Source organism: Apodemus sylvaticus, chromosome 9, assembly GCF_947179515.1.
Source record: "Apodemus sylvaticus chromosome 9, mApoSyl1.1, whole genome shotgun sequence".
Taxonomy (NCBI): domain Eukaryota; kingdom Metazoa; phylum Chordata; class Mammalia; order Rodentia; family Muridae; genus Apodemus; species Apodemus sylvaticus.
The window spans coordinates 68,636,564-68,658,247 of NC_067480.1; the positions used below are offsets into that span (position 1 = coordinate 68,636,564).

At 38.1% G+C, this 21,684-nt stretch overlaps 1 protein-coding gene and 1 pseudogene across 1 annotated transcript; one reads left to right on the top strand and one right to left on the bottom strand.

Annotated features, from left to right (window-relative positions):
- Positions 1-4,186: 4,186 nt before the first annotated feature.
- LOC127692993 (protein-lysine methyltransferase METTL21E) lies at positions 4,187-20,833 on the top strand. Its single transcript, XM_052193638.1, has 4 exons — positions 4,187-4,297; positions 15,898-16,064; positions 16,981-17,098; positions 20,430-20,833. Exons 1-4 carry the CDS (start codon positions 4,249-4,251, stop codon positions 20,831-20,833), a joined length of 738 nt encoding a protein of 245 aa, XP_052049598.1. The 5' UTR covers positions 4,187-4,248.
- LOC127692990 (eukaryotic translation initiation factor 4B-like) lies at positions 13,666-15,443 on the bottom strand (annotated as a pseudogene).
- Positions 20,834-21,684: the final 851 nt, after the last annotated feature.

Genomic DNA, 21,684 nt, shown 5'->3' on the forward strand with positions numbered 1-21,684 from the left:
TGAAGGCTCCCTCCCGGGGGGCCTGCTGGACTCACCAGAGCACACTGACTCCTCCCATCCGGCCTCCTGGGTGCCCCTCTGGCCTCTTGCAGGGCCTGGAGATGTGGTATTGTAGCCCAGGTTGTTCTGGATCCCAAAGCAGAGATCTGAAGGCTCCCGCCAGAGGCCTCAGGACTGGAACCTAAGCTCTGTGGGGCCGGACCCACTGGAGCATGCTGTGTCTTCCCAGCCTGCCTCTGGGTGCACAGCAGGCCTCTTGCACTTCCTGGAGACTGAGTGCTGTGGCCCAGGCTGTTCAGATCCGGAAGCAGACACCTGAAGGCTCCTGCCTCGGGCCTGCTGAACTCACCAGAACACACTGACTCCTCCCAGCTGGCCTCCTGGGTGCGTGCCCCTCTGGCCTCTTGCAGGGCCTGGAGATGTCGTGTTGTAGCCCAGGCTGATCTGGATCCTGAAGCGGAGATCTGAAGGCTCCTGCCTGAGGCCTCAGGACTGGAACCTAAGCTCTGTGGGGCCGGACCCACCGGAGCACTCTGTGTCCTCCCAGCCTGCCTCCAGGTGTACCAAGAGACTTTTTCTTAATTGTCAAGTATAATGGCCTGATATTATAAATGTATTCCATACTTAGTAGTTTTCATAATTGCTTCAAAATAGTTCCTACTATGTATTATTTGTTACTATAAGGGAAGGAACCTTTTTAATTGGACAAAAGGGGGAAATGTTGTAGGTTGTCCTGATGTTGTCTGTATTCTGCTTCCTCAAGAGGGGTTGCCCCAGTTGAGGAGTCCATTACATATTCAGGTGATCTCAAGTGAACCTTCTCCCCATTTTAGCTGGTCAATAAAAGTCAGCGCCTGCGATTGGGCAGTGGAGGGGAAATCTGGGACTGGAGGTTTGAGAATGGAGTCAGGTAGAGAGGCAGAAGAGGATGAGAGGAGAAGTAGAGAGGACTGAAGAAGAGGAGGAAGAAACCATGATAGACCAGAAACATGTGGCCAGGAGAAACTGCAAGTAGAAAGGGATCTTACAGTTGATGAATAAGTTAATATAGTGTTAGGTCTGTGCAGTCTAGGCTTATAGCTTATAATTATAATAACTAGATTGTATGTTGTTATATGGGCTTCTTGGGGTTGGAAATTCCAGCAACAATATATGTTATAAGGCAGCCTTTCAGCTTCTTTTGTTTTCTTCACATGCTTAGGAAATGGCTTTCAGTAGAACCTACCAGAAGCCCGGGTGTTTCTCTCTTCTCAGTATTTCTTTTTGTCCCTTTTTGCTTTGGTAATAAGCTGCATTCTCAGAACAGCTTAATCAGCAAACTCCAAGTGTAAATTCAGCACTGAGAGCTCCTGTAGCCACCCATTCTTTTCAGAATCCTAGACTTTCAATAGTTCCTGGTTTCTTTCCAAGCCCTAATTATTATTCTTTTGTCTCTCTAGTCCTTTGAAGTTGCCCAAAGGTGTCTAAGATAGTTGTGTGTTGTCCTTTCTCTGGCTCAACCAAGTAGGAGTTAATGTTTCTTATTGCTGTGGTAAAATGCTTAAAGGAATCAGGAGGAATTATTTATTGGCATGTATGTTTGACTTGGTGATTTTATTCACACCATATGAATTCTAAAGCCAAAGATGCCATAGAGGGCACTGGAACTAGAGAAACAAATGGTTAGGAGCTAGCTCATGGATACTGGAACTAAACCTTGGTCATCTGAAAGACCAGAAGCAGCTGTTAATTGCTAAGTCACCTCTCTAGTTCCAGAAAGGATTTGCTTTCATTCAGATTTTGAGGAGATCGAGTCTATCATGATGGGGTAGGCCTGGTGGTAAAGATTTACTCACATCTGAACTAATGAGAAAGCTGCGGTTAAGCTGGGCTATAAACTTCAAGTCCCATCTCATCGACCCCTCCAATGGCGACCCACCATTTCTTTTCTTTTCTTTTCTTTTCTTTTCTTTTCTTTTCTTTTATTTTATTTTATTTTATTTTATTTTATTTTCTCTTCCCTTTTTCTCCTCTCCACTCCTCTCCTCTCCTCTCTTCTTCTCTCCTTCCTCCCTTCCTTTCTTTCAACTTTTATTATGAATACATCCTTGCTGGAGTTTCCCTGCTCTTACCTCCCTCTAGTCTCTCACTCCCACCTTCCCTCTTCTGCAGACCTACCCTCACTCTACATGCCCTCAGACAAGAGCAGGCCTGAGACATCAACCAAACAGGAACACCACACATCCAAACCACAGCAACCAGTAATTAGTAATTCCTAGCATTTTTGGCTACCTTGGTAGTGCCATGATATTATGAAGCAGAAGTGTGTGCATATGTATGTATGTATGTACATGTGTACCTGTGTATGTGTTTAACATTTGCCTTCCTAATAGACACAGAAGCCTTCTGTAAGGCACAGCTAGAGGAGCATAAGTCTCCATGTACTCTTCAGCGTAACAAATTATTATTGCCATGTTGGTTAATATAACTGACTTTGGAGTTCTGCATCTTGTAAATCTAGCATTGGGGATTTTGTGATCTTTCAAATAACTCCCTGAAAGAGGTATGTAAATTTTATTTGTCAAGTCATTATTCATTTTTATTTTAAACAGTCAAATGTGGAGGGTGACCTCTGACAAAAATTAACTGCCTATACATAGCAATATGAATTCTGCATGGTTTGGGGATTCCAGGAATCTTTTACCTATAATATTTATTCCCCAAGTACATCTTATGTGATTTTTATAATCCTGTTTTATAAATGAGGAAAGGTAAGAAATACAGTAGGTAACTAATCCCAAGTCATAAGCAGTTATTGATACAAATAATAAAATCTTGGCTTTGTGATGCCTAGACCTCAGGTCAGCTCTGTGTATGTCATGGTATGAAAGAATTCCTTAAAGTTGTACTCACACTCCTGAATGTGCAGTCTAGTTTAGCTTTGATTCCTCCTGCAGCATTAAGGCTGGTATTATCAGAGAAAGGGAATTTATGTGTGCCCTGAGATGTATGCCTATATGCTGGTTTTTAGATGCTCAGTGAACCATATTCTAGTCTGTTCAGCCCCAGTGAGAAGGAATTGTGGTTATTTGATTATTGGATAGAGAATAATATTACTCACATACTGGTGTAGTTGTTGGATTCTAAAAACTGTATTTACACCCAGATAGGTGACATGAAAACCACATGGTGTCTCTTTCATAGGACGTCATAACCACATAGTCTTAAAATAATTCTTGGCATAAGAATAGAAAACTTAACTTGCTTCGTCTAAGTAGCCTACGCTCTCACTGCAGTAGTGGTGTATATTTACAAGCTCTAATTGTGTTCCCAGACAGTCACGGAACATTCTTACTGTTCTTCAGTCTTTGCTTCAGGTTTCGCAATGTCACTGTTGCGAAACCAGAGGCACAGAAACTGCAGCTGTCAGACTCCAACCCTTTCTGTTTGGATTTGTTGCCAGGGTATACAGTAATGGACTACGAGCTCTGGCGTCAGCCTTGCAAGCACTAATAGAGGCTTCAGCAGCAAATCACAAGCTGTGGATGATGCGTTTTCACCTTCTACAAACTCAGCTACACGTTTAGGTATGTCCAGCCTTAATATTGACCAAATACTCACCTCTAAGAAGACAGGTATAATAAAGACTGCTTCCTTTAATAGGAGAAATGGAATACTTGGAAGAAAATGTCTTGCTATTCTTTTAGCTCTATGACTTTGATGGTATTATGTAACTTTAGTTTTTATAGTATATAAACTGTAGGTAAATAGCTTGGTTTCTAACTTACAGAGGCATACTACAAAGACAATTTGGTTATTGGGAAAAGTGCATGGGATCTTTGGAAGAAAGTTTTATATTATTATGGAAGTAGTGGGGTTGTCATGTGAAGTCAAATTGAGAAGCAGAAATAGCTAATTGTTGTTTTCAGAGACAAAAGTTTATTTAAGCTAATTCTAATTACCTACTCAAAGTGAGCAGCATACAGTATTTGAGCTCACTGTAAATCTTTGCCTGGGTACTGTGGACTTATAAAGGTAGAAAGTATATAAACCACCATCTGGTGGGTAAGTCAGCTGACATTCTAATTGTAATGTTTTACTATAATTTTCTCAGGTACATAAAATGTTAAACTATTAGGTAAATATAGTTACACTTACTAAATATTTTGAATTAACTATTGACATTTGATATTTTAGTATTATTTGCTTCTTGTTCAACACACAGTCAAGAAAGTATCAACACATTGCTATTAATTAATACAGCATTTGATGGACTTCACAGTAACTCACAATGTTACTCACAAAGAAACCCACAAAGGTAAATAATTTTATTTCTTCTTGTAATTTGAACAATCATGGTTAGACAAACTATTAATATACTATAAAAATCCTTTCTTTTGCAGTCTTCATTAATGCCTTAAAAGGAACCAGGGCTTATTAATTACATATTGTATTTTGGCTTGTATTTACTAACTCAATGAATAATGTCAAACATCAATGATCCTGATGATATATTATGTGTAATTTTGGTGGACAGTAATAAATTAATCTATGAAAGACTTAAGATTTTAGAGTTTTTCTTTGATTTCCAAAAATAAACATTTTAAAACAGATGCAATATACCAAATACATTATTGTGATTATTGAAAAAGTTTTAGTGAGAGAGCAAAAATAGTTCTATATAAAAACTACATATTTTAATGATGTTTGGATGAAAGATGAATTAATTTAGGCCTCAAAATATCTCCAATGTGTATTTATTGACTTTTTGACTATTGGTTAGGGACAAAAAGTATATGACATAATTTGGATTCTAGATTTAATAGTTGAAATTTAAATATTTGTGACTGGCCCACCATTTTTACAGTTTTGCATATGAAGTATTGCTTTGCATAAGTTACTACATATAATGATCTTCATTGAGATAAAAATACTAACTTTTGTGGATTAGTTTTAGTACATATAAAGTGATCTTCTATTTTCTTTCCATCCCTCTTATCTATATTTACTATAGATGTGTTCAAATAACCACAGACCTGTTTCTTTTATGGCCACACCAGGTTTCACAGATGGCTTCTCCCTTAAGTGAGCCTATCTTGCCGGCAGACAGAGTTGGATACAAGCCCAGAGCGTGCTGCCTACCTGGTTTAAATGTCAATGCTTTGCAAGCATAAAAGTGTAAATTATAATATCATAGAGAGCTCAGCCATTCAAATAATCTGAGTGCAGATGTAATTTCTGTGTGGTTTATGAATAGAATTTTGTAATTTTCATTGCCATCAGAATCAGTTTTTGGTTTTAAATGTGTACATGTTGATTTGACAAATTACAGCAGAAGTGGAAGATGAGAAGTCAAGATGAGTTTGAGCCAGAGCAAGTATGAAAATGTTTTATTACAGTAGAAAACACACCTCATAATCATCTATGTAGCCAATTAAAAATGTAAAAGTATGTTCAGATATAGAATACTGAGGGGATAAAGTGTGTGCTGTTGCAGCCAAGCCAGATGACATCCTGGTGGCAAGGCTTCTGCCGAGTAGAGGAACATTGGGTTCTCAAGTACTGGAGGATGTTTATCTGTCCTATCCTTTTACACTTAATATCTTGGGCTTGGAAAAGATGGAGTAAGACCAAAGATCGGTCCTCATATTTCAGTGCTTGTAGGAAGAGTCGAGAATGTTAAGATGCCACATATTTATATTTAGATTGAAAGAAGGACTAGGATGAGAACTAAAAATGCCTCCCTGTGTGTGTCTAATGCAACATTGCAATCTAACTGTTCTAAGTACATGCCACAGTCCCAGAAGATGCTTGTACAGGCAGCAGAGTGTTACAAGATGACAGTTCCTGGAATCTTCAGGAGTGGAGCAGACTCCATATGCCTGCCTAATGTTTCATGATCCCAGTACACCACAATTCCCAAACACGTTGCTTCAGCTGCTTACTTGGCATTGTGCACAGTGCCTGTGTCTAGGTTTTCCCAGAAGCAATGCCAAAATAGAATTAGTCGTACAAGGGATTTACACGGGATGAATAGTTGTAAGGATGAAGGAACAGAAATAAGGAATGTGGGAGTAGAGGGAGGTGGGTAGAGGGTGAGAAGACCTGTCAACTGTATCAACTGGAATCGAATAGTGACATTCAAACCTGAGTTTTGGGGCATCTGAAGTGGATTGGATTGGTAAATTTAACTTATTTTTAACATCATAAGTTGATTGTGGGAAATTAATTTATTTAGCACATATTTATTAAGGTTGCTTTTTAAACTTTTAATATGTGTTTATGAGCAACTTTCATGCTATCATTGTATGTCTCCAGCTAGTAAAAAAAATATATTGCCCCAGACTGCAGCACTACACCCAAGCCCAATCAGGCCAGTCTTGTACAAGGATTCTCTAAGCACAAATGTCATTTTTCTTTAGCATGCTTTTCTTGATTAATCCAATGTATCAGGGCACTCCCATAACACTTCAGAGATGCCTTTTTCATAATACTTACCAAATATCATTGGTGTTTATTTATTGTCTTTCCACTTTTGATCCCAGTATCAATGTCTTAGGGCAACAATTTCTAATGCTTTTTTTCTTTGTTTTCCACTTGCATCTTGAATAATCTCAATCAGAAAATACTTTTTTCTCTACTGTAAAGGCAAATATACAATAAAAAAGATACACACAAAAAATAAAATAAATGTGGAACATAAGGTTACTGTATGATTCTAGGCATGTTTTTATATATATAAAACATGTCTGTAAATCTACATCTATACACAGTGACCCATGTCTGATCCCAACACTCAGGAAGCAGAAGTAGAAAAATTTTGAGTCCAAAGATAACTTGAACTATTTAGTGAGATCATGTGTCAATGAAAGAACAACAACAAATCCCAAATTAATGCTGAAAAAGATGGGGGGAGAGAGGGAGAGAGAGAAAATGCAGTATTGTTTGTGCTATTTCATTGGAAATAAGCAGACCAGAAGACTGGAAATATTTCTGGAATCTTATGAGGGTGTTGTTTCAATAAAAAAAAAAAAACCTCAAGATTTTGATGCTGCCAAAATATTCAGAATCATATCTTTTATGTTAGCCTGAGACATTTTACTAATTTGAATAAATTTTTAATAACTTTTCAGAATGTGTGCAGCCATGGAGTTCTTTAAATAGAAGCCCATGGAGTTCTTCATTGAATAGAAGATCAGTTGAATGGCAGTCTATTTCACTTAGAAGGACGTATTTTACTTTAAATTTTGCTGACAGGCTTTCATGACAGCCCTCAAATAGAAGTTCGAACTCACTTGTCATAGTTATTGAAGAGTTAGTATCTTTTTCTCTTTTCTGTGTGCCTCTGTGTTCTAACCTGTAGAGTCCAGCTCACACATTTTAACCATGGGTTTTCTGGAAGGAGAGATGGGTAAGGAACAGGTTGCAAGAGAAATCACATGGAGAGACACAAAAACACATGGCTTCTGGTTCAAGTCTCCATCTTTTAATGCCTCTTTTCCCAATCAACAAAGGCAGACCAAGCCTCTCCCCTGAAGGCTGGAAACCGGTTATTCTGGTTCTTCAGGAGGTGGGTGGTCAGGTTGCTGGCTGCTTTTCTCAGAGCAGTGGGCAGGGGGAAGTCACAATTCCTCCCTTCTATTCTTGAGAGCAGTGGGCAGGGGGAGGTCACAATTCCTCCCTTTTTCTTAATTTTAAGAAAAACCAGTGGATAAACATATTCGGCAAAAGACGATGGGCATTGACCAGTGAGGGAAAGCATTGGCCTCAACCCCCTTAAACATTAATTGACATCTTTTTCAGGGGAGGGGAAATAGACTGCCTTAATAATTTAAGAACAATCTTTCAATGTCAACCCCTATGCAGCCGGGCGTGCTTTTCAGGGAAACTCGGAAGCAGGACATTTCCTTTTCCCTTGCAGTGCCTCGCCTCACACCTCAAACTGATGCCCATGTTTGTTAAATTAACAAACATGCAAAGATCCAGTTCTATGCTCTGGGGATCCACTGTTAAAGTAAATGCCCTGTGAATATGAGTTGGCTGGCTTTCATAGCCGCCCATCTTCAAGTCCTGGAAGCCATTGTTGTAGCAACCCACCTTCGAGTGCAGTATCTGAAATATATCTGCTTGAAACACAAAATAAGAAATTAAAAGGAAAAACTGCTTGGAATGTTTCTCTGGAGGGCCCATGGTATTTAATTTGGTTGTAAATTAGTAGCTCAGGAATAAAAGCTGGCTTGCAAATTAATGGCTAGAGGAAAAGCAGCCTACCTTCCCAATATGGGAGAAGTAGCCTTAAGAACATTATTGAATTAGTCATACTTACCAGCTGATTTAGGGTCTCTATTTACCTACCATATCAATATTTCTGCCAGCCATCGGGCTCCATCTTCTTTTTGAGAGAAAATATAAATAGAACATCTTCTCCATAATAAAACAGGGTCTGAACCGTTCCATGTATTGGCTAACATGTCCCACCATTTAACCATGGCAATCCCTTGGTATAAAAACTTGTGAACAATGATTGATTACATTTAGAAGTTTCTCTCGAATGTAGAGAAGTGAAAAGAAATCTTTTTTCTAATTTTTGCATAGCAAGTTACATCCATTTGTCAAAAATGATAGAGCATAAGGCCACATGGATTAACCCCTAAATGAGGAGCTGGAGAGAAGGAAAGGCAGTTAGGGCATTGTTTTACAATAGTGAAAACAAAGATCCTGATGGTGTATTAAAATTAAACATGCCATAGGTCTCCAGTAAAGGACAAATTTTGCAACATACAAGCTAATTGTAACAGGATTAAAAGTATAATTTATAGGTTGAAAAACATTTAATATCATTGTCAGCTCTGCTAACTGAGCTGGGCCCAGGTGTTTCTATAACCACCTGTTAATTATAAATAAGATATCTAGCTCTTCCTTCAGAAGAGCCATCTATGAAAATCAAGAGTATTTTTATGCAAAGGCTATAAAGATCATATTAGGAAATACAACCTCATGTATATCTAAGAAACATTATTAATCTATCTTAAGGACAACAGCAATGCCAATAAGTGAACTCTTCCATCTCATCTAGGCATTGGCATGCCTAGTGATAGGAAGCCATATACATTTAGCAAGATTTTCTTGGCATCCAAATTTTAAAATTTTCTTAAAAATATATATGTCTTAAAAATATATATGCATAATCAAATTATATGCACGGGGATACCATTTCCCCTCTGTTTTTCTTTTTTAAGAATATATTGTTTTATTTTGTAAAAATGTTTTATATTACCTCATCTTTGAGGATAATAAAGAATCAAATTGACAAAGATATCTCAAATGAATAGCCTTTATTTATTAAATCGCCAGTTTTATTGTTTGTTCCAGTCTAAGTTGGAACATCAAGCATATACCATAACATAGGCAATAACTATGTAACTATAGAAAATAAACATAGCATTCTTAGTTGCCTTTTGCTAGAGCAGTTGCAATTAGAATGCCCAAAAATGAATCATAGTTATATGCACATATTTTGATTTTCTAAATTAGAAATATGAGTATCATTTATCTGTAAATGTTAATTAAGTCCTCTAGAATTAACACCATTATGTGGCAGAAGTAGAAATTGAGGACATCAAAAACAAATCTTTATAATTTGATGTACATAAAAATATAAAATTATATTTAAGCCATTATTCTTTTGATGATACAAATAATAAATGTGCTTGTACATCTGAATGTTTCTATATAGCCTCTTTGGGATACAAACTTTATGTGCCCTGACCCAAGGGGTCCTATCTAGGCACCTTTTTAAAGATTAAATTATAAATAAGTATATTGTAGTTGTCTTCAGACACACCAGAAGAGGGCGTTAGGTCTCACCACAGGTGGTTATGAGCCACCATGTGGTCGCTGGAATTCAAGCTCTCATGCTCCATGAATGAGGACCTAGCCTTTAGCGGCTGAGCTATCTCTCCAGGCTTTCAAACATAAAAATACAAGAGTTCAGCTCTTAGCACCCATGGCTGTCTCTCCAGCCTTTGGGTTAGCTTATAAATATCTAAAGGATAGTAATTTAGAGAACATATCCTTTGAAATTTGAATTATATTTGTATAAACAATTGTAAAAATTAAGAATTAGCAGTATTAAAAATAGAACAATTTTAAGCAATTATAAACCATGAGCTTTATATATATTTACTATTATTAAAAGATTGATTTTTAACATCTTAAAAATAGCTGCTATAGCACCCAAGTGCTGAAGCAGGGAAAACTTAAAGAGACGTGTGATCTAATTATATAAGCTTTATTCCCATAGTTGATATAATCTTTATGGGATGTATGTATAGAAATATAAAGCAAATTGTAACAACTTATTTTTTGGATAACAATTATTAATTTTGTCTAAAAAGGCTTGCCATGTAATAAATCAACCATTACTAATAATTAATTTGATTGCTGCTTGAAGCAAGGAATAAACATTTTATTAGACTCTTAAAACATTTCTTTAAAATATCTCTAAAATATTTTAACAACACATCAATATCTTTATTGAAGGATGTAAAAAACTTTATTTCATGAGCAAAAAATATATCAACATTATTTTTGCCAAGGAATGGCAGTGAACACATATCATAAACAGCTGATTATAGCAGCGTTATCTGCTTTGAAAACAGAGGGTTGCTGGCTGCTTTTCTTGAGAGCAGTGGGCAGGGGGAGGTCACACTAACCCTCTTTTATTTTATTGTTTCTACTGACTTTAAATGTAGAAAAGGGGATATAGGCAGACCTTTGGTTCTGAAGGCTGCAGTCCTACACCATAAAGGATTCACTGCTGAATTCTTCTAGAGAAAAGCATCAATGAAATGTGGCAGAAATGTGCAAATTTTTACATTACATTTGCAATCTCTTTTGTTCTCAGGAGAACAAGAGCAGCTGGTAGATTTTAAATCCCTGTCAGCAAAGACAAATATTCTGTATGAAAAAACTTTAAAGTAGATAAACCTAGGATAACAACATAATTGGAAAACAATTTCTTGATTATGTTTTTTTTTCATATATAATATTGTTACTTTGGCTAGCCAGTGTTCCCTGTGGATCCTCTGGTATTTTAATTTTTAATTATAAAAATTATTGGAGTTTAATTTTTAAATATAAGAGGACATCCATATATGTTGCTAAAATTTCATTTTTGTAGAGGTAAAGTTGATGTCACTATCAAAAATTAAATTATGCATTCTTTTTTTCAAGAAAGACAAAGTGAAAAGTCAGAGACACATTTGCTGTCATTCACTTCTTAAATAACAGCACTAATATGGTCAACTCACTTTTAAAATAACACTAATAAAAAATAAAATAAAATAAAATAACACTAATGTTTAAAATCAGATACATTGGACCCTACAAGTAAAGTTTTACTAGTCAAGTTTTTATATCAAAGACTGGAACTCCTAGAGACTACCCTCATATTTTGTGTGCTCTAACATCTACTGATCCCTGGTACCTTAAGTAATTTGTCAAAGGACTATGATATTTATAAGGAGTAGTCCAGGAGGCTCAAGAGGAGAAATTCAGATAAAGGTCAAGGAAGCAATTAGTATCTCTGATTTTTTCTAAAGAATGTCTATAGCAAATGTTGATACTGTCACATCATTCTCAGCAAGCCAAGGGTATGTAGTGAGATGAAAGTTAAAGTTCAAATAAAACATATTACCAGCATTATTTTGTCCCTGAATATAAATGGTTATGGTTTCTTAAGAAGAGTTTCGGGTAAACGTATTGAAAGACACCACTCTTGGTGAAGAATACCCATTGCTCATCTTTTTGCTTTCTGTGCACCTCCAAGGGCCAATGTTTATGGAAGATGGAAAGTGCAGTGGTAGATGTCATGGTGCTATCCATAGGACCAAAATAACAGCATATAAACACAAGATTATAAACAGCACAGGGTGGGTACAATTAAGTATCTTTGTTATATTCTGAAGAACCAGAGGTTGTAAATTATGGATTACTAAATATTACCAAGATATTTGGAGTTGTGCTGTGTAGTTGCTGTCGAAGTCAAGATCTTATACTCTTATCACCAATCTTTTAATCCAGTTGAAGCTAGTTATGGCCCTTAAGATATGTTTTCTAAGTCTATCAGTTATTTAGTGCTTCATTTAGTGTTGCAGAAATAGATGGTGGGGGTATCAACTCCAGTAGCATCATAGAGATGGTGAAGCCCTGGTATATGAAAAGTTACATTGAATTATGAAATATTTTTATTTCTATATTGTTTTTAAATTGAAGGTAGGAGTGACAAGGGCATGCCACAGAGTAAGGTTATGTGGAGGTAAGAAGACAACTTGGGAGAATCAGTTCTTTTTTTCTATAATGTAGGTTCTACAGGTTGGATTTAGGTTCTCAGCATGGCGGCAACTTGCTATCTTGCTATCCCAATATTTATAAGTAGCTTGCTAGTTTATTTCATCTAATGTCAGTGACTATTCAGCAGTACCTTGAATCAGAAAGACTAATTTTTCTTATAATATATTTTTCTCTAGTTTTCTTTATCTTTTTCTTTTTCTTTTTTAAAGACTGGATTTATTTGGATAAAAAAAAAAAAACAATCAAGACTCACCCGTTTACATGCCCTTATTTGCCAGCCAAGCCCATCAGTTGGTGATGAAAGCAGTAGGAGCAGGGAGATAAGGGCAGGAATCAAAGATAGTACAGAGCTGGTTTGCTTGAGAAAAACAGTGAGTCCTCAGACCACAGCTTTTTGTGGCCAAGATACAACGTCTGTGGGAAGTGTGTGCCTCACAGACAGCTCTGGCATGCTAAGTACCATCGAGAACATGAGATGACCAAAATGACAGCTTTTAAAAGAATGTGGATATATTCCTCTAGAAAGGACAGTTTAGAAGGGCCAAAACTGGGATACACGGGACTACAACTTCCCACTACCTGGAAGTGCTTCTTCATCCAGAAATAACCATTCTATTCATGTGTTTACTGGAGACCACTCCTTTCCCTTACTACCTGGTATAAAATATAATCAATTACCTCCCTAAAGCTTTTCAAACCACTATTGAGTTTCCTATTCGATTTGGTCCCCAAGGGGTACTACTTGTTAGTGGCCTGTAGACTCACTCCCAACTACTGCTTGTGGGGTAAAACAGTAAAACAATTGCCCCTAGGCTGGACCTATTGAAGTCAGAACTAAAGTAGAGGGGCTGACAAACTCCTGGAGATTAAACAGCTTGAGAGACTAGAACTATCTTTCTAAGGATGTGAAATGTATTCAGATAATATTTGGGAATTTACAGGTGCCACCTTAGGATAAGAATTAGAAGGTAGATATTGCACTTCCCCCTTGCACCTTTCTCTACTGTCTAACTGATGTGAATGCCTCTCTGTCACTGCATTTCTGCAGAATGGAGCCCCAGGCACTAGTCACACAGATATCATCAGACACAACTTCCCCATTCAAAAAACTGTAGCCACATCTCTGACTACAATGGTGATTCTCCAGGTACTTCAATAATTTAAAAGGCTGCAGCAGCGTGCAAAAGAATTTCATTTCATTAAAAAGGGAAAAAAAAGTTTAGAAAGGTCTTCAGGAGATGGTGAGTTTATTTTGTCTTGTCTGGATAGAGGTTTGATTTGCTCTTGAGTGTTCTGGGATGGAGACTAGGAGAGAGCACAGGCTGTGGGGGTCTACTCAGACCAGTCGTCTCCCTCCTTCTCATTCTCACCGTCCACAGACTGAGCAGCATATTTGCTTGCAGAACTGAACTTGGAGGCTGGATTCTCCTCAGATTTCTTTGGCCATCCTCCCTAGCCGACTCCTTCCAGTGGTGTCTGCTCCCTCCCTCCCCGAGACCATGGCGGGAGTTTCTGGTTTGACCTTTTGTGGCACTCACCTCAGTAACTTTACTTTCATCTTTCCTTGATGATCCTTCCTCAGAGGACTGAGCTAGAGCTACTTTCCCTCCACCACTTAAAGGGGACAGCTGCTCTGAGCTCTAAGATCAAGCAGGAGGGTTAGAGCTTCACTTCACCTATGCATTCTCCTTTGGTAAACAGGCTGGCATTACCTTTAGAGGCTGATCAGGTTTAGGAAGCTTAGAAGTTGGAGAGTGACAGTCTTGTTCTTTTTTGAGGGTTTCATTTCCCAGAGACTTCTCTCGCTCCTTCATGTATTTCTGCCAGGTGCAGCCGAGGTCCCACTCTGCAATGACTCACTTCCTGTCCTCAACCCTTCTCTCTCCACTTCGCCAACTTGGGTGTCTCTCCCAGGGCCGGGGGTCTAGTGTTCGCTCATCCAGCTGACACTGCAGCTTCTGCTCCTTCGGTAGCGGCTCCTCTACTTCTCTTGCTCTAGCAGCTGTGTCAACAAGCTTTGCCCTTCCATAGATAAAAGCCGCTCAGCTGGACTTGGTGGTGTTAGCAGAGGAATCATCTTCTTTAGTACTCCGAGGCTTTAGACTCGGTTTGGGTCTGGGGGTTGGGGGGGAAGGGAGGAACCTCTGTCATCGCGCCTATAATCGTCCTGAGAGTATTCATCCCTTAAGCTCCATGACCGATTATCTGTCTGTCATATCAGTCCTCACAGCGGTTCCCACCTCCTTTGTAGTCATCATCCCTCCAGTACCCACTTCCAAATGCTCTTCTGCCACTGCCTCTTCTGGACTCAAAGCCTTGGTCATAGTTCTCTGCTGCCTCAGTCATCATTAGCAATCCCAGCCCTCATAGTAGTCCATGTCTCTGCGTGGGCCGCCCCATATCTGTCCCTAACCCATCCCAATACCAGTCTGGATCATAACGATCTCTATATTTGTCTCCAAAGCTATCATCGCCTCTTCTAAGTGGATAGTCATCAAAGCTATCTGTGGCAGGACGGGTAGTCTGTGTCTGTTTGGTCAGAATCCCGATTTCTATCTCGATGGAAAGAACGATCATCCCTGTCCTTATCCTGTGCTTGATCGGCAACATCCACTCAAATTCTCCTGCTACCTAGAGACTCTTCATTGAGACTCAGAGCACTGAGCAGAGAATCCAGGTCCTCAAATTCTCACAGCCAAAACCTTTCAACCAGTCTAGATTGCTGGGTTCATGTAGTAAGCATACAGCATTGATATTTAATCCTCTAAAGAAATCCTTAATGGAGTCTTCCGTCACATCATAGGGCAGATTCCATAGGAAAGCGGTGTAGGGTGGCGACTTGGGAAGAAGGCTCCTGTCGATATTGGGGCTCCCAAGTAGATCGTGAAGCAGTGGGAAGGATGGAACGGTCAATTGGAGGTGCCCTGTACACATCATCATCGTTATATTGTCAAGTGGTTGACACATCTCCTTCCTGGTCATCTGTTTCATCAGCCCAGCTCTGGTTTGGTGACATAGCTGCTTCCTCCACCAGTTCCCCCATCCTCAGCTAGAAAGTCTGTGAGGGAGATGGCCTTCCCCTTCTTACTCTTTTTTGCTGAGGCTGCCATGTTGGGAGAGGGAGAGAGAAAGCAAACCTAGGTTTCCTTTTTATAGGACTTAAGTACTTTTTATTATTTTTGTAAGGATGAACATTAGTGAGTTTCTTTATAATATTTCCATACCCACCCACATCACCCTTCCCTGCCTCTCTCTTCTTTGCATTTCTTTCCTTTCATCCCTCCAAGCAGCTCCATATCTACATTCTGAAATCGAGACTCAACATATAGTAAACAACATACAATATCTGCCTTTCCTTTCATTCTTTTTTTCTTTTCCATTCCCATTAGTCCTTCCTCCTTCCACACAATCCTCCTTCTATTTTAGTATCTAAAAAATTTAGGAAAATCTTGATTAAACCTTAAGTCTAGATTCCTCACATGAGGAAAAGCATGTGATATTTACTCGTGGGCCTGGCTTATTTCATTTACCATGAAACCACTGATATTTTTTCTTTTCTTTCAGAGACTAGAGACTATGATGATGACAAGCAGGTGGTCGCAGAGATCATGGCAAGAACCTTTATTCCAACTCTGATAACGACTGTTTCGTGGGAAGGCTTTCATTTTGCTGGCCATGAGATTCAGATTACTGAAGGCAAAGATTGTTATGGTGCATTTGTCTGGCCATCGGTATAATTTCTTACAAATTTGCTGTACCTGATTATTTCCCAGTTTCATTCATTACTTACACATTACTTACAATTCTCTAGATTTGTTAAAGTTTAAAGATGGTCAGTTTTACACAATCACACTGTGTATTTTCACTCATTTCTGTCTTTCTATTTTAACAAGGGCATGTTCTAGCCAGTCAAAATTTTGAGCCCATCAGAGGATGTACTTCTGATGATATGATAAGAAAATCCATAAATTTACTTATACCCATATGTGAACACATAGAGATCATTATATTCTACTTGGAAAAAGGAAACAGGTTGCAAGATTCTATTCTGTGATCTTAGATAACACTAAAATTTAGTGTTGGAAGTTTGCTTCTGATGGTTAACTTTGTTTTGGACTTAGTCAACATTTGTAGGCTAAAGAAAATGTAGATGTCTTCAGTTTTTATGACGATGAGAAATGAGAGGAGTAAATGTTTTTATTTCTTATTTTATTGGCTCTGTTTGAGTTAAGCAAGCATAAAGAGTTGCATATCTACATGTAACTCATAACCAGGATACTTTTAAAGAGCACTACTCCTTTACCAGTTATCTCATGAAAGGTGGCAGACCACCACTACCCCCCCAACTTCACACATTACTTACAATTCTCTAGATTTGTTAAAGTTTAAAGATGGTCAGTTTTACATAATCACACTCTGTATTTTCACTCATTTCTGTCTTTCTATTTTAACAAGGACATATTCTAGCCAGTCAAAATTTTGAGCCCATCAGAGGATGTACTTCTGATGATATGATAAGAAAATCCATAAATTTACTTCTACCCATATGTGCACACATAGAGATCATAATAGTAATGGGGTATTTACATAATAAGCTTTAATTTTACTATTATTATTTCAAATGTCCTTTCTTCTCGATTTCCATAGGCCCTTGTTCTATGCTATTTTCTGGAAACACATGCCAAGCAATATAACATGGTTGATAAAAATGTGATTGAAATTGGAGCTGGGACAGGACTTGTCTCCATTGTGGCAAGCTTACTTGGTAAGTAGGTATGTTTTTATTGAATGGAATTGGTCAGAAAACCAATGATCAAATATTAGTCACTTCTGCTTTCCAGTGTATTATGATCTGGGCTTATGTGCAACAATTTAATTGTTTAAAACAGACTTCATCAAGAAACGCTACAAATGTTAATGTCTCTTTGACGGTTACTTTCTAGAATTTAATGTTTAAGTAATTTTAAATTTTTGTGTGGAATGTGAACTTAAAAGCCTAGGTGGAGGTAAACTTAATCATCCTGCTAGACTCCTTTGGTGGTCTTGGAGCACTACACGTCTTTGTTATAAAAAGTATGTTCTAGTATTTCTTCCCTTTTAAAATAAGGAAGAAATACTAGAAATCACATGAAGCTCATAGCTCTGATCTGATTTTTAAAGGTTTGTCCTTGGATTTGTTTTTACATTTACATGTTTCCATTTATGACCTCCAGTTCACTCACCTCTATCTTTTCCAACTGAATGTGCAATACTGACTTTTGGCATGGCTTTCATGGTTTAGCCCAGTATTTGTTGTTCTTATATTATTTCATTCTTTTTATTTGGCTGCTTCTCTGAAGTTTGCTACTCCAATCTATCTTGATTACTTTGGTCTTCAGAAGTACAAACCTATGGCTTTAAATTTTTGAGAGGAATTTAAGATTTAGTAATTTAAAACTTTGTAATCACTGTAGAAATACAGGACCCTTGACTTCCTTCCCAATACTGAAATAAAAAATCTCCTCTCCCTGGATGCTGTTTCACATAGTGCAGTTAGAGTCAGGAATTCTATTTAATATCTGTTGAATCCCTCCTGTTCTAGGAGCAGAATCTGTATTTTGGGAAGCCATTCAGTTCCTTAAAAAGAATTAATCTCTGTAATGTGTTTGTTTAACTTGAGACAAATATAAAAAAAGATGAGCTTCATTTGGTCACTATCCTGAAATTGGTAACGTTTGTGTCTATAAAAGCAAAGACATTGTGTACAGTAGCTGGTGCTTTCATCACAGTGTGGGCAAGATGCATTCCTTACCTTGGGATTTTAAAAAGATTTGTTGAAAATTAGATTTATCTACATTCAAACGTGGAGGTTAATTTTTCTAGGATTCTATCAATGACTCGCATATTTCCCCTCCATTTTAATTTCCACAAGAATATTACTGCAGTTGATGAGACGTTGATGATATCTAACAGGTGACTGGTAAATGGTTCTGGTTCATTCTGAGCCCACTTCTCATCCAGTTGTGGCTTCCCATTCCTTATCCAGGTTTGTGCTGTGTGTTGCTATGGCTTTGCCCAAGTCTAGATTTATTTATATAGGTTATGTTTAGATTCTGTTACTGTTCAAAACTCACTTTCTAGAAATTAGCTGCTACCAAGGTTCTTCCTGAAAAGGGCACCGCTCTTCACTCACACCTCAGAAACTGCTTCTGTTTCCTCCTGAAAGCACTCTGTCCTGCACCTAGGACCTTTGGCTTTGCACATACATATCTCCTGCTAGGAAGATTTATGCTTAGACTGGAGGCGTGGGAAAGCTGGCCATAAACATCCATGTCACAGTACTTTTCATGGGATGAACTGAGAAAGTTTTCATTCCTTTCTCTACTCATATGAACACTTCCTGTTCAACCACAGAATATCCAGTATCACATATACTTCTTTGGTCCTACATAAAAGGCTCAGAAGTTTTTCTTTCTGACTCTTTTTTAAATATTTATTTATTTATTATATGCAAGTACACTGTAGCTGTTTTCAGACACACCAGACGAGGCCATTAGATCTCACTACAGACGGTTGTAAGCCACCATGTGGTTGCTGGGATTTGAACTCAGGACCTCCGGAAGAGCAGTTAGTGCTCTTAACCATTAAGCCATCTCTCCAGCCCTCTTTCTGACTCTTGGTGATCATGTTTAACAGAGGATTGAAAAAAATAAAAATATAAATAAACTTTTAGAAGAATCAGTTCATTTCTAAAATCAACATGCATGCAGACCCCTCTCTTCAGATGTCTTAAACACTTAAACAAGTGATTGTTCAAAGTTTTCTATTTTCTTATACAGGATAAATCCTGTGCTTCAGGCAACTCTTAGTGGAAGGATGACTAATAGAATATACCTCTAGAGACAAAGAGTATTGGAATATTTCACTTTGTTGAATTACTTGTCCCTCTATATGTCTTTACATTGATTTCTAGAGTAGCAATGACTCTTTACAAGTCATCCAGTATCATATTCCATTGGTGTTTATTAGTGGGTGATCTACTTATAAGTCCTGACTCATTTCTCCACCTAGATTTGCTCCTCTAAATTGCACTGAAGGATTCCAGGAGCTCCTCTGTGGTACTTGTCCTAGTTAAGTTTCTGTTGCTGTGATAAACACCACAACCAAAAACACCTTGGGGAGGAAAAGGGTCATTTCATTTACAGCTCTCAGGTCACATTTCATCAGAGAGAAGTCAAGCATCGGAACACAAGGCAGGAACCTGAGACCAGAACTCACAAACAGGCCAGGGAGGAGTGCCACTTATTGGCTTGGTAGTCAGAGCTTGCTTGGCCTGCTTTCTTATACAACTAAGGACCACTTCCTCAGGGGTGTCTCCATCTGCAGTGGACTAGGACTTCCTCCTCTGATCCTTAATCAAGAAAACGTTCCCGCAGCCGGGTGGTAATCCCAGCACTCTGGGAGGCAGAGGCAGGCAGATTTCTGAGTTTGAGACCAGCCTGGTCTACAGAGTGAGTTCCAGGATAGCCAGGGCTATACAGAGAAACCCTGTCTCGGAAAAAAACAAATCCAAAAACAAAACAAACAAAACAAAAAAAAATGTTCCCACAAATCTACTCACAGGACAGTATTGCGGAAGCATCTGTCAAGTTGACAGGAAATTAGCCAGCATAGGACTGGTAGTTTCTTGCTACCCTAGATAATTCATCAAGTTTCAAAGCATGCAAAATCTTAGGACTCTTTTCAAAAGTATCTGTTGACCTTTCAGTGACCTTAGATTATTGCCATGAGATATTCTCTTTCCTGTAGTCATTTCCCCCCTGTTCCATAATAGCTAAATAGTGATTTAGCTATTACAATTATGAACTAGACAAAATTCCAGGGGTTCAACAAGATACAGAAGTACCACTAAATTCTACGTTGTTCCTGTTTTTAAAAGGTCACAGAAGTGATTTAGAGTCCATTCTGAAAGGCATTGTCCTTCTGTGTGTGCTCCCAGTCTTTCCTTTGGATCTAGCAGTTGTGAAGAATCTAGCAGTTGTGCAGAGTGCATGTTGGTTTGAAACCTGACTAACATTTCAGGAGGATCACCTTTCATATGAACCTCTGTTTCACAGGTGCTCGTGTGATTGCTACAGACTTACCTGAATTACTGGGAAACCTGCAATATAATATTTCCAGAAACACCAAAATGAAATGCAAGCATTTGCCTCAAGTCAAAGAACTATCCTGGGGAGTAGCGTTAGACAGGGATTTCCCCAGGTCTTCCAATAACTTTGACTACATCCTGGCAGCAGATGTTGTCTATGCCCATCCATTCCTGGAGGAGCTTCTCATGACCTTTGATCATCTCTGCAAAGAAACTACCATTATCCTCTGGGTTATGAGATTCAGGCTGGAGAAAGAAAATAAATTTGTAGATAAATTTAAAGAGCTGTTTGACCTGGAAGAAATTTCTAGTTTTCCTAGCCTGAATATTAAGTTATACAAAGCTAAGAAGAAAAATCGGTGGAGTGCATAGTGCATCGTGACCGTGAATGAAGACATGAGCATAGCAAGGTAGTTTCTAGTAAATCATTACTTTAAAGAACACACACACACACACACACACACACACACACACTACTGTGAAAGTAAAAAATAACTCTAAACTTACCTTATTGTAGACAAGGATTTTTACAAACACACAGTAGGTGTAGATTAAGATAATTTCTTCCCAAGTCTGTCTGCTCAGCCTTCTAATTACATGGTAACACAAACTTTCAGCAACACCATACTATTCTTGTTGCAAAATAGCAATTTTCAATAATGATATCTCTAACTGAATGTTATTAATTTTATTTCTTTTGAAAAATATAGCTTAGATTAACCTTGAACTTGAAATCTTACCTCAGCCTCAAGTGTTAGCACTTCAGGTATGTATTACCATGCCCATCCATGATGTTAATCCTTTTAAATGTAGGTTTAAATGATTTCTATATTTAAAGGGAATAAGTGGCTATTGTACAAATAAATCTGAAAAGGCAGATATATGATAGAATGGTCAATGCTAAATGTCTATGGTTCCCACCAGTCCAAGCTTAGAAGTGGGCTGTCATCTCTGCTTGGCAGTTTTGACCTCTGGTATAACTACTGAATAAACCAAATGTGTGGATCTGGGGTTTCAGGTAAGAACATTTTCCTCTAATAGATAAAAAAAATTATTATGGATGGAAAGAGCATAAGAATACCTCAGATTAAACTGAACTCTGGTGGAGCATGTTTTTAATCCCAGCATGTGGGAGGCAGAGGCAGAGGCAGGTGGATCTTTGTGAGTTTGAGGCCAGCATGGCCTACAAAACAAGTTTCAGAATGGCCAGGGCTACACAAAAA